Source organism: Notamacropus eugenii, chromosome X (assembly GCF_028372415.1).
Source record: "Notamacropus eugenii isolate mMacEug1 chromosome X, mMacEug1.pri_v2, whole genome shotgun sequence".
NCBI lineage: Eukaryota > Metazoa > Chordata > Mammalia > Diprotodontia > Macropodidae > Notamacropus > Notamacropus eugenii.
The window spans coordinates 60,468,849-60,482,487 of NC_092879.1; the positions used below are offsets into that span (position 1 = coordinate 60,468,849).

General features: G+C 41.5%; 1 protein-coding gene across 5 annotated transcripts in view; it reads right to left on the reverse strand.

The window, feature by feature from the left end:
• Nucleotides 1–6,927: 6,927 nt before the first annotated feature.
• Nucleotides 6,928–13,639, reverse strand: part of MCF2 (MCF.2 cell line derived transforming sequence) — a 141,732-nt gene continuing 135,020 nt past the window's right edge. For 4 of the 5 annotated variants that reach the window (XM_072626542.1, XM_072626543.1, XM_072626539.1 and 1 more), the window contains 3 exons: nucleotides 13,081–13,193; nucleotides 12,017–12,115; nucleotides 6,928–10,775 (listed from right to left, as the gene is read on the reverse strand). In XM_072626542.1, the coding sequence (XP_072482643.1) occupies nucleotides 12,040–12,115; nucleotides 13,081–13,193 (189 nt within the window). In that variant the 3' untranslated portion in view covers nucleotides 6,928–10,775; nucleotides 12,017–12,039. The remainder of the gene's footprint in view (nucleotides 10,776–12,016; nucleotides 12,116–13,080; nucleotides 13,194–13,639) is intronic. The other variant, XM_072626540.1, reaches the window with a different exon arrangement.

Sequence of the window (13,639 nt, forward strand, 5' to 3'; positions counted from 1 at the left end):
AAGTCGCTTCACTTCTATTTCCCCTTCCTTCAAATGAGGAACTCAGGCTAATTGGCTTCTTCCAGCTCTGGGGTTCTCTGATGTCACTACGAGCTCATGACCTCATAAAACTGGCCCTGGGTCCTGATGGACTGGCTGCTAACAGTGGTGCCTAGCTGGTAATACCCAGGAATCCCCCATCCCCACCCCCAGGTGCCCCTTTGGAGTTAGAGCTGCAAAGCAGAGGGAGGGCTGCTGGGTAGTCCCCAGGTGAGCTTTAGCCCAAGTAATTCTGCAGAAGTCACATTTAGTTTGGTACTCAACGCTGACACTGCCCCACGAATAGACTCACCTAATGGGCTGCAATCAAGAACTGAGGGAGCTTTTCCCCACTGAAGGCCTCAGGCTGTCTGTGTGTATTAAGACGTGAGGCCTAGAAGATCAAGAGACTCTGGGAGCTGCCAAACAAAAGGCTATTTTTTATGCAACCACTGTGTGGAAAGGACTGGAGGAGAGGAGAAAGGGGGACTTCTTTTTCCTTTCTATGGGGGGTGGGGTGTGGTAGAGAGGATGCTTTTCAGCCATATCTGCACAGACACAGTTCACTTGTGATCATGAGATCACAAGTAGCATCAGAAATCTAGGAAGAGCAATGAAAGGGCATTAAATTTAATGTCAGAGAATCTGAACTCAAATCCTGGATGTCACTTGTTACCAGTGTGACCTTGGGCAAGTCACTTCACTTTCATGGGCTTCTGTAAAATGAGGAGCTTGAACTACATGGCCTCTTATGTTCCTTGCTAACTAGGTGACTGGGTGGCCCAGAGTCTAGCGTACCCAGCCTGGAGTCAGAGGTGTTTAATGAATGTTTATAGAATTAAATAGCTAATAAGTGGTGTAAGTGCTGATCTCATAGGGAGATTTCCCATTAGCTGCCTATAATGTGTGCATTTAGTGCTCACAGTCCATTCCTCCATTAGGTTGCTTTACTGAACACAGGGAGGCATTCCCATGGGAAAATAAAATTGGCTCTATCAACTAATAAGAACATTACTATAAAGGCAATACACCTTTAAGATCTCAGATTCAAGTGGGGGGAAGGGAGTATCCTTAATACTACTGTGCAAAAATTAGGCAGCATGGAATAATGGAAAGTGTTTTGCTATCAAAGGATCTAGGCTCAAATCTCAGCTCTGTGATTTATAATCCATGTAACCTTAGGCAAATCATTTGCCTTTGGTGGGCCTCAGTTTCCTCCTCTGTCAAATGAGGGAGTTGAACTAGATGGCCTCCAACATCCCCTTCCTAGCTCTAGATGCAGGTCATCATCAATTCCTTGCAGAGACCCCACACTAATGCTATGGCAAAATTTTGATGAGAATTCCGAAAGAGTAACCAAATATGCTCTCAGAAAACAAGGCAATGAGGAAAGCCAAGTACGTTTATTTCTTTCCTAGCACATAGGTCCAGGCTACCCTCAGCTACCAAGTTAGGTAAATAAATATTGGCCCAAGATTTAAATTTGTTGCTCACAGAGACTCTCCATTATGTTACAAATACTGGTCAGGTTGGCCACATGTGATGATCCCAGCTCTGATAAGATGAGCATCCTGGAGTTGCTTACCTGCGTAGGTCGGCCTCTCTCTCCGTAGTCTGGTAAGCACTTTTTTTCAGTCACTTACCTTTCTAGAGTCAGCTCGTAAAGTCAGTGATCTCCGAACATCTTTGATTGCACAGCCCCATCAGTAAAAACATTTTGAGCACTTGCCCCAAAATGTACATATTTGCTTCTTTATAAATTATACACATATACTACTACACTGAGGGGCAGCTAGGTGGCGCTGCAATGGATAGAGTGCTAGGCTTAGAATCAGGAAGATGCATCTTCATGAGTTCAAATGTGACTTCAGACACTTATTGGTTGTGTGACCCTGGGCAAGTCACTTCACCCTGTTTGCCTCAGTTTCTCATCTTTAAAATGAGCTGGAGAAGGAAATGGCAAACCACTCCAGTATCTTTGCCAAGAAAATCCCAAATAAGGTCACAAAGTGTCAGACATAATTGAAACAACTAAACAACCGTGACTACTACTATCCTAATAATTAGGTCCATTATAAAATTTGCACACAAAAGAACCAGAGCTTAAAAACCACAGGAATAAGGAGAAAATGACATTCGATGCTGGAGGTACTAGAGAGCCACTAGAGTTTATTGAACAGGGTAGTGACATAATCAGATCTGCACTTTAGGAGAGTCATTTTGGCATCCGAGTGGAGGATGGATTGGAGTGACAAGATAGAGAGACCAATTAGGAGCTATTGTAATGGTCCAGGTGATAGGTAATGAAGGCCTCAATTAGGGTGGTAGCTGTGTGAATAGAGAGAAAGGGATGTACATAAAAGGTAAATGGAGATAGAGAAGATATGTTTAGGCAAGTGACTGCCTATGTGGGATGACTGAGAGTGAAGATTTGAGGATTATGAACATGGGTGACTAGGAGGATGGTGGCACCTTGAGCAGTAACAGGAAGGCTTGAAAGGATTGCAAGAAGGATAATGTAATGAGATCTGGGATGGACAGCACCACTCATCCATGCCTGCTCATCTTGTGTGACTCACTTGCTCCCACTCAAAACAAAAAGATGGACGGTGGGACTCTTACTCATCAGCCACTGCCTCCAGAGTACAGGGCCCAAACTCTGAGTTTTCCTGCCACCATCACAAGGTGATCTGGGGAGCAGAAGGGGAGGAGGAGGAAATTTTTCCAGTGGTTTCTGTATAATTGCCACTTTGAAAGCCTGGGTTTTGATTTGGTTAAAATTTCCCTGGGCAGCCAATAGTTGACTCAGAATCGAAAAGTCTGAGAGCTAGACAAATGAAGGAGGAGGTAGAGTGGGGGAGTGTTGGGAGATAAAGGCATGGAGTGTAGGATGTGATCCATCTTCCCACTCTGATTGGTTGATCACATATGACCCTCAGGGGACAGGCAATAACTGCCACTTTGAAGGCCATGGAATTAAGTCAGTCTGCCTTCATTGAGAGGCCTAAAACATAGTGAAAGTGAGGGGAGATGGGAGAACTAGTGATCATTAGATAAAATTTCATCAGTGTGGGAAAATCTGATTACAGACAGGCCACAGGTTCCAGTTGCATTCACCCAATGTCGAGAGAACTGGGGAATTTATAAGAGGATGAGGACAAAAGTCAAACAGGATGTGAAGGAGACACAGCTGGGTTGCAATTAACATTGTTGGAGGTTGTGTCCATATCAATAAAATCCCAGATGTACCTATGTATTAGAGAGTAATGGATAGTTTACTTAGATTTTAGCAAAATATTTGACAAAAGGTCTCATGCCATTCTTGTAAACGAGATGGAGATATGTGGACTAAATGATGGTATTTGGAGAATTCAAAATTGAATTATACTGCTGTTCATCTCTAGTCAAACCCCATCGACCATTGTGCTGAATATCACTGGAGGAAGTCACAACCCTGCTGTCTGGATCAGTAAGTTCGTTGGTCAACAAACATTTAAATACTTCAGATGTTCCAGGCAATAAGCTGAGCTGGGGATATAAAGTAAGGGCAGGACAAACAGTTCTTGGCATGAAGGAGCTCACTTTCTGATGGAGGAGAAAACATGTAAACAGCTAGATACATATAAGACATTGACCTTGTAAGTATAAGGCAATCTGAGAGGGGAAGGGATGAGTAGATGGAGATGTGGGGGGTGGAGGGATGAGGGCTGCAAAACAACCATTTGCTCGTTTCCAGTTTCACCAAACCATTCTACTGAAGGAAGTCAGGAAAAGAGGCAGAGGAAAGGAGGAATGACGTTCCAGGGATGGGGGACAGCCAGGGCTAAAGCCCAGAGACCAGAGATGGAATGTAATGTTCAAGAAACCACAAGTGAACCTTAGAGTTCATATCAGGGAGTAAAGTATAGAACAAAACAAAGGTAGAAAGGGGCCAGGGCTTTAGTGCCAAACAGAATTTGATATTTTATCCTGAGGCTGATAGTTACCAGAGTTTATTGGGTAATAGGGCTGATATTTAGGAAAATCATTTTCAAAGCTGAATGGAGGATGGATTGCAGTGGGGAGAGACTTTAGGCAGAGGGACCAATTCACTGACTTTTGCAATTAGTCCAGGAAGAAGGCAATGAAGGCCTGAGCTACTGTTGTAGCTACAGGATTGGAGAGATGACAAGTATGAGAGATGTTATTAAGGTAGAAAGGACAAAAGTTGGCAGTGGGTTGGATGTGTGATGTGAGAAGACTGAGGAATTGAGAGTAAGAGCAAAGTTGGGTCTCAATAATGGGGAGGACGGTGGTGCTCTTGACTGTAATAGCAAAGTTCAAAAGGGGAAGGACTTGGGAGGAAAGACAGTGAGTTCTGGTTTGGATTGATACATCTGGGATGCCTAGAGTATATCTAGCTTGAGATGTAAAAGGGAGTGGAAGATGTGCAACTATACCTCAGAAAAATGAGGTTGAATATTGAGATCTGGGAATCATTTGTATAGAGATGCTAATTGAAGCCATGGAAGCTGATGAGATCACCAAAAAATAAATAATAGAACAAAGAAATAAGGTGGTCTGGGAACCTTATGGGACATCTACCATTAGATGACATGATATGGATGAAGAACCAGCAAAGGAGACCTACAAGCAGTTAGATAGGATGAAAAACAAGGAGACCACAAAAAACTACAGAAGAGAGAGTATCCAAAAAGAAAGATGATCAAGGGTGTCAAATGTGGCAGAGAGGTCATGAAGGCCATTGAGATTGAGAAAATGCCATTAGATTTGGCAACAAAAAGATCATTATTAAGTTTTGATAGAGCAGTTTTAGTTGAATGATGAGGTTGGAAGCTAGATTGAAGAAGGTCTAGAGGCAAGTGAGATAAGAGAAAGTGGAGAAACTGGTTGCAGATGGATTTCTTCAAAAGCTTAGTCATGAAAGGGAGAGAGAAAGGATGACATCTATGAGGGATAGTTAAACAATTGAGAGCTTTTTAAGGGTGGAGGAGACATGGACATATTTAGAGGCAGTACAGAAGGAAGCAGTAGGTAAGTAGACACTGAAGATAAGAGAGAACGGGAACAGTGGGGGCAATTTTCTGGAGAAGTTGGGAGGTGATAGGGTCAAGGATTCAGGTAGTGGCTTTGGCAAGGAGAAGGGCTAACTTTTAAATATTTCTGAGTTATGTGAGATGAGGAACAGGGAGCGTTTGGTGAATGGTCTCGATTTTTTCAGTGAAGATTCTCAGGCAAAATTCTCAGGTGAGACATCGAATTGATGTGAGAGGCTTGAGGAGATACAAGAAGGTTTGGAACAGCTAATGTAGAGAGGGGGAGAGCAAATCAATTAAGGAGGAATAGAAGATTTGCCTTGTGGCAGTGAGGATCCAGGTGAGATTAGATAACATAAATTTGTAATAAACCTAGTCACCACAGTTTCATTATTTCCTCTAGTTCCATTAAGCAGCAAGTAGATAGGATGGTAGAAATAATCAAGGGTGGAGGTTTGGCAAGGAGTAATCATTCAGTGATAGGGAAGTGAGTGTAGAAAATAGTGTAGCAGGGATTTGGTTCACCAAGAAGTTGATTTAAGGAAGAGAAGAGAGTGCAACCAGACAATGAACTCATTCAGGAAGATGTGGGAGGGGGAGGTGTAGAATGTCAACCTTTAAAATATTTGAACAGAAATTTTTATCTATATAACCTAATAGTGTGACACAAGGTCACACAAGTAGTGGTTATCAGAGGTCAGACTAGAACCCAGGTGTCTCTGGCTTCAAGATTTGTCCCTCTACTAAATCGTGGTACAGTGGATAGAGCACCAGTGCAGGAGTCAGGAGGACCTGAGTTCAATCTCACCTCAGACACTTGACACTCACTAATTGTGTGACCTTGGGCAAGTCTCTTAACCCCAATTGCCTCATCCTGAGTCATCTCCAGTCATCCTGATGAATATCTGGTCACTGGATTCACATGGCTCTGGAGGAGAAGTGAGGCTGGTGACCTGCACAGCCCTCCCTCACTCAAAACAAAGTCAAGTGCAAGTCATGTCATTATTTCTCTGATGGCATGGTCTTCTTCAGCAACAAAGGATGAACACATGCACATTTCCTCTCTGGAACAAATAATGGCATCAACCATGCCAGGAACACGGAGTCAGTGAGGTGGTACCATGGATAGCGCTCTGAGACTGGAGTCAGAAAGACCCGTAGCCTCAAATACTTAATAGCTGAGTGACTCCCAGCAAGTCACTTAATCTCTGTCTGCTTCAACTTCCTCAACTGTAAAATGGGGGTAATAAAAAGATGATAACAGCACCTACTTCTCAGGGCTGTTTCGAGGTTCAAATGAAATAATATTTGTAAAGCATTTTACACAGTGTCTGGTATATGGTAGGCACATAATAAATGGTCATTCCCTTCTCCTTCCTCACTCCCATGACTAAATGAAACCTCTCTTTCAAAAGAAATAAGCTGCTTTTATGAATGGTGTATGGTGGGCAGGAACAAGAGACAGTATAATACCAAGAAGATATTATGCTGAAGGGAGTGTGAAGGGGGTCACTGGGGAAATGAATGCTCGTGGAAGGGAAAATGGGTCAGTCACATAGTGAGAATGAGGGGGTAACAGATGGACTGTCTGTGTGCTCCATTGATTCCTAGAAAATATCAAGAGAAAGCTAAAACTTCTCCCCCTTCCAAACAGGTTGGGTGGACTCCCTGTGGTGAACTTCTTGGAGGAAGGTTATAGGAGTTGCCTAGGAAGAGCAGGCATGAATGGGTGGCTAATAGGATGAATGGAGGGAACCCCAAATCAAGGGCATGGTGACTCCAGTGGAGTATTGCATTGGGGATGTCATCATTGAGGAACAGGCAAGGAATGGGGGACATACAATCAATACTTTACTAGACAGAAATCAAACTGTTAAGTACGATTGAATTTATTTAAGCTTTTGATTTTCAAATAGCATTAGCAGTTTTAATAAACACATCTTAACAACAGAATTCGATTTTCAGAATTGGAGTAACTTGGCTACTATCAGTTACAACTAGAATTTTGTCAAATTTCAATAATACAATTATATATTTGTAAACACATAGAAACCAAACATTAAGTGTATAGAATGTCAACTTTTAAAATATTAGAGCTTAATAGTACCCTAAAATAATTAAATATCTACATCAGCTATTACAGGAGGCAAAAAGCCCCCGTGTTTTCTACACAAGTATGCTAAACACTAAGAAATACTGCTCTTATATCAACATATCTATTAAATTTGTCCTCTAACTACAGGACTGGCACATATGACAAATTAATTTAGATTTATTTATTTAGATTCAATCTGTAGTGAAATTTAAAATATACCGAAATATTCATGATTGATTTAAAAATTGTCCATGATGGATTGCAGCAATTGGACAATGTGAGAAAGTATCAAGTTTCCAGGTCTCTGATTAAAATCCAACTGATTTGTTATACTATCGCACAATCCCACAGGCCTGACCTATGGCGTTAAATAGAATTGAGAAAAGCATACTGTTGTGCCACAGTATTCCAGTGTCATTGGAGTGTCTGACAATCCCTTTGTACAGAAACAATTGCAGAAAAATATGCACTTTTCATAGTACAACTCTGAAATCATGGCTCAGCAAAATAGAGTTGCAAAACAAACATCTTCCAAACTACAGTAGAAAACATTTAAGGCAAGTCAGATGGCTCAGATTCATTACCACATGCACACTACTGCCCCCAAGGGTTTCAAAACAGGATATTGTATTCTTATAGTTGGAAAAAAAATTGTGTTACCACAAAAGGGGCAAGTCTCGAAGAAACACAGCACACATGAAAAAAACATTTATTAGAACGGTTCTCTCCAAAGTTCAAAAGGAGGTAAAGATGCTTAAAAGGACATCTCCTTTGCAAATGTGTATGTGGGATCAGCTATGGCACACGTCCCAAAGTCACAAGGCAACAAATGTAACCCTCACTATGACCAGTTTGCCTTGGGACTTGGTGAGCCTGAAGACTGATCTGACAACCCGGGGTAGTTCAAACTGCAAAAAGAGGTGCTTTTGTACTATTGCAAAATAGTTAATTACCTGGTCACTAAGTTGGTTTGGTACGTAATAGCCAAAGAATGAGAATAGAAATACGTTGTTTAAAAAATAAAAAGTAAAATGGAACCAATCTTCTGCTCTTTTCTTTTTGGTCAAGCAAAAAATAACCACCTTCCCCACCCCCATCTTCCAAGTGTCTAGACAGACAAATGGAGATAGTTTTGAGTGAGTGAAGGTTGGGTTGAGTTGATGCCCAATTTGGGAGGTCCAGTCTAGAACAGATATCCTTGGAAAAATAAAAAGAACCTTGCATTTCCTCCCTTGGTCCCAATGGGAAAATGGAAATAGCTCCTAGGAGCACTGGCACCCAGTGTTGGAATTAGGGTGCATTCCACCTCAGGGCAGATAAAGCTGAGGGAGTACCATGGACAGGGCAGGTTAATTACAATTATTATTGCACTATTTCTTTCTGTAATATCAGTTGCGGGGGGTAGGGAATGTTAGTTCTTGTCTGCAAAGGGAGTATCCAAATTCAAGGGGGAGGACGGAAAGTTTCTATTAGCACTCCTTTAATTCAAGGGGGATTTGCCTTTCTTGTTTGACTCAAAGCAGCATCTACAAAGTAATGAAGCATGATGCTATTATTTTCCTTCCCAGAATGCCTTCTACCACAGAAACCTTCCAAATGTAGAGTTAGTTGACATCCATCATCGTTTTTTAATGGCATCTATTTTATGACACAAAGATTGGGAAGCCTACCCCTTAAATCCAGATTTCATAGATGCTTTACCAAGAATTCTGCATACACAGAGATCACATTTAAGACCTGATATTAACCTTTTAAAGTGCATGAGTATTAATGCAAATGCTCTATCATCATGTGAAGTCTACAAATAGTGATATTCTAATAACTTTAAAAAAAACACAATTTTTAAAATATACCCCCAACCCCAACCCCAGGACATGCACTAAAAAAGCTTTTATTCTAATGTTTCCATATTCAGCAAATGGGCAGGTACAGTTTCCTGTGAGGCTGTACAGCCTATCCAGACCATGTGATACAATTTCATTCTACCATGGTCCATTGAAGAGAGTTGATGTTCAATCAACTGGTTTGGCTGCAGAGGTTGAAATTGTACCTTATCTTTCATTATTAATAATAATAACTGGCATTTCTATAGCATTTAAAAATTGACAAAGCACTTTACAAACATAATCTCATCTGATCCTCACAGCAACCTTGTGAGGACAGTGTTACAGTTATTGTTATCCCCATTTCAGAAAATGAGGAAACTGAGGCTCAGAGTGGTAAAGTGACTTACTCAGGGTCATATAGTGAGCAAGCATCAGAGGCAGGATTTGAAACCAAAATCTCACCTGTCTCCAAGTCCAGCTCTCTAGCTGCCTCCTTATACTGACTTTCAAATAACAACTAATACATGTCATTGTGTGGTGGATCTGATTGGAAACTCCTGGTGGGCAGAGATCATGTCCTCTGCACTTGATTTTTGAGTAAAGAGAGGTACTTAATAAATGCTTAGGATAATGACGATCACCACCAGGATGCTTGAATTGTAGCCAAGGGTCCAATTTTCTAAAACATATTAGAATAATGCTTGTTCTAACATATTAAAAGTTGGAAGGGATGGAAGAAGCCATCTGGTTCAACCCTCCCATTTTGCATATGAGAAAACCCAAGTTACCCAGGTAGTAGGTAGCAGAGGGAAGATTTGAAACCAGGGACTCTGGATATAAATCTAACACTCTTGCAACACTATTGTGCTACCTGCCATTAATCCAATTGTGATTGCAATGGAAATAAATTATGGTGAGCAAAAAATTATGTTTCCCAAAGTACATGGGGGCTTAAAATCCAGGATTTGGTTTCGCAAATTAAGCCATTTTCTGCAAGCATGGGCCCAAAGTGGATTTAAATTTCTTTGTTAGTAAGCGCTTTATAAAACGAAGCCAAACCAAACCCAAAAAGGTGCTCCTGTGCCCTCAAAGCTACTCTGATTAGTTATGGTGATGAATGGGGTGAAATAAAAACCCACCACATGTTTCATTTCCTGGACCCTGCATTGAATTGCGCTAAAAATTAATGTAATTAATTTTCTCCTGAGTTTAAGATCAGGACTTATGGCTCTTTTAATACATTTAAAATGCTGATGTTATGGAAAAGGCAACTCTGATTCTTTCTGTTCAAGATGAATGTCCACACCCCATGAAGGTCACATGAGAAATATAGCAAATATTCGTGACCTGAGCACAGTGGCGTTTGCCCATTTTGTACTGTTTGTCCATGGCTTGCATTCTTTGTTAATACTGTATTGCTTAATAAAAAGCCGATTGAAGCACGTTGATCTAAACGGCTGTAAAAATACACATTTCGATCGCTGATCTGTTTGCAAGGACACAACGGTTCTCTCTTCTTCCCTCCACTCTTCAAGCAGAGAGCTGGTCAGATTGGGATGCATACACTTCTCTTGCCCAGTGCTAGAGTCAACAGCAGCAACCAGTGGATTTAGGGAAAATGGGACTTATTAAAAAAGTATTTGCTTTGAGGTGGGGAGGCAGAGAGGGAAAGGTAGGCCCAATGCCACTTCCAAAGGGTGTGTTCTGCTCTAGCGGGTAGAAACAGAGAAAGGTAAAAAAGTCTTGCATTCAGCCTGTGTCGTTGTCTTGAAATGCATCTGACGCCCTCTTTTCAGTTTTCTAAATTGCACAAACGAAATACATACAGTTCAGACATTGTGTTGAGCATGGCTGTCTTGGAAGCAAGGAAAGAGACCCTGTATCTAAGGGACCTATATCAAGGCCACTGTTTAGAGTCTTAGTGCCTTGATTTGTATCTTGTGCAAAACTTAGACCCACACTAGTTTAAATCAAATGCAAGAGGAGCTGCTGTTAGAATACCGACTTCCTGGTAAAGGGTATTCCTTGGCATGGAACCCCAAAAGCTGTGTGAGTGAGGTCAGTTATTTGATTCACTTTGAGGTCAATGCAAAGCCTCTCCCTACACATTATGGATGAAGGACAGTAATGTAGAATGAAATAAGGCTATCACTCACAAAAAAATGTGCTTATCCCTTGCAGTTGTGGCTTTGTATAGATCATGTCTGACTTGCACCAGAGAAGGTTTACAAGTGGATTGGTTATAGAATAAAATTTTCATGTCATGGAGGAATACACACACACACACACACATAAGAGGGAAGGGCAGGGACATCTCTGTTTAGATCATTAAGTTTAGGTGGATAAATTTAGACTCATAAATTTAGAGTGAGAAGGAACCTCAAAGGTCAACCCTGCCCCCATCTTCCCAATGAGGTAACTGAGGTCCACAGAAACCAAATGAATTGTCTGAAATGACTTAGGTAGTAAGTGGTAGAACCTCAATTTGAATCCAGGTCTTTGAAATCCAAATCCTGGGTTTCCTTTGGTTCACTCTGCTTTTCCCCAGAGATATCAGTCTCAAATTAGACAAAACTGCGTATGCCCCTGCTATGACTTCAGCAGGGTAGTAAGAGTGGCATTGAATAATATGAGAAAATAACACTTCTGGTTCTGCCCAGGACAGAGGAGAAACATATGATGAGGTTCTCATCAAGAGATTCTCAGAAGGTCCAGCCACACCTACAATATCTACTACCTCTTTCTGAAGTTACTCTCAATAACACAAAATGTCTTGTGTTTCGAAGGCTTTCTCAACCATATCAGTTCTGGGGAAGGGGGGAAGTTTAGCTTTCAAAAAGAAAAAGAAAAAATCTAATATTAAAGCTACCAAAGAAAAAAGCTCCCAGTCCCCAACCCAACTCACGCATTCGTAGACATACTTCTAAGGGCCAAGCTGTCCCTCCTGTATGCCTAATTGGCATGCAGTATGGCATAGAGGTAACTTGGTTACCTCTATGATCTGGCCTTAAAAGCAGCTAACAGATGAATTCACATAATACCTTCAGTTTTGGCCTTCCGAACCCTACTGGCCCAGATTACACTCTGAACTGTTCCCCGGGATCACACCTTCTTTTCTTCCGTTTGGATTGTTCACCGACCTTTAAATAATAAATGAATTAATGGCCAAGAAAAGCAAGCGTGTGCTAATTAAGAACCTAAACATGGAATGTAGCAGCACAAATGTTCACCCAGAAACCTGGGTCCTTTTCAAAGCTTCAGTGAGTATATGCTTAATGGCAAGCTGACCTTTGACGGAGGAAATACTGAGACCCAGAATGGCTATGTGTAATGGTCCTTTACTATTTTCTAGACTAGTTCATGGTCTCTTAGGGACACAGCACCTAGTTAATAGAGGACTCCTGTCCAAATGAATGACTCCATCAAGACCAAATGTTCTTAGGGACTATGCAAAGGTATCTGAATTTTGTCTCAGAGTGTGAAAAGTTCCCAGGGCTCCCCTTCTGAGCATTCATTAAGCTCACAAAATCATAGACTTTGTCAGCAGGTTGTGGTGTCCTGCTCATCTCTTATTCTTTTGTGCTAAAACAAGCTCCTTGACCATAATACCTCAGTAATGAGCACAACATCAAGTCCGGCCGAAGCGAACAGACAGGATGTCTGCACTAAGTTAATATTCAGAGCTGACAGAAGCAGAGTGGTGGCTTATTGGGAGAAGTGCCAAGCAGGACTTAAAGTGAACCAACGCAAGGTACTACAGCTATTTGTCAGCCTAGAAGCCTCAGCCAACACAGCCGGACGGAGAGGGGAAACCGACAAGGGGGATGTGGGCTCATTGTGAACCCAGCACTCAAAGCACCTTGCCCAGGTCTCTGCCAAGCACACTCTTTCTCAGCTGTCAGGAGAGGTCACCCTCAACACCAGGTGTGTGCTCAGACAGGGAAAAATGAATCCCATCCCTGATAAGAAACATGACTCCTCTGCTTCTTAGCACAGGAGGCACCAAAGCAAGGTTGTCAAAGGTCTAGCGTAAGCAAAAAGGGTGATTTTGTATCAACATCCCCTAGCAAGACGGAAGGAAAGGCATTTCCAGCATGACACCTACCCTTCTGCCTCATCATCCTCATGTAGGAGTGAACAGGCATCCCCATTTTTAACCAGCTGATCATCCAATTCTTTCTTCTCACATTCTGTAGGGGCTTTATACTTTCTTGAAAACTGGAAAGTTGTTTGGAGAAAGTGTGTTACGGACAAGTTCCATGCCCATCCCCTGGCACAATTACATTTTCTGCGACATAAGTTACAGGAAGAAGCTAGACTGGGAGGCATTAGTTTAGCAGGAGTAAAGGTAGAGACATTGATGGTCACAAAGCAGAGGGAGAAAGGCTTAGCATAAAGAATACATTTTTATTTCAATAGCAATTCTCCTTTAGCAAGAGACAGAAAATAAGAGAACAACTAAATTCTGAATTACATCATTTCTAAGAATAAACCTTGGAAACATTTTCATTTTTTTTTTATTTTAAAATACTGCACTGGTAAACTGATCTCATGAAAAATTCCTTTTGGCACATATGAAAGGCAACGACTGTAGACGATAAATTTACAAACCAACGGGACTCTTGGGCATTGCCCTCTACTTCACAAGCTTTAATGAGAGGGTC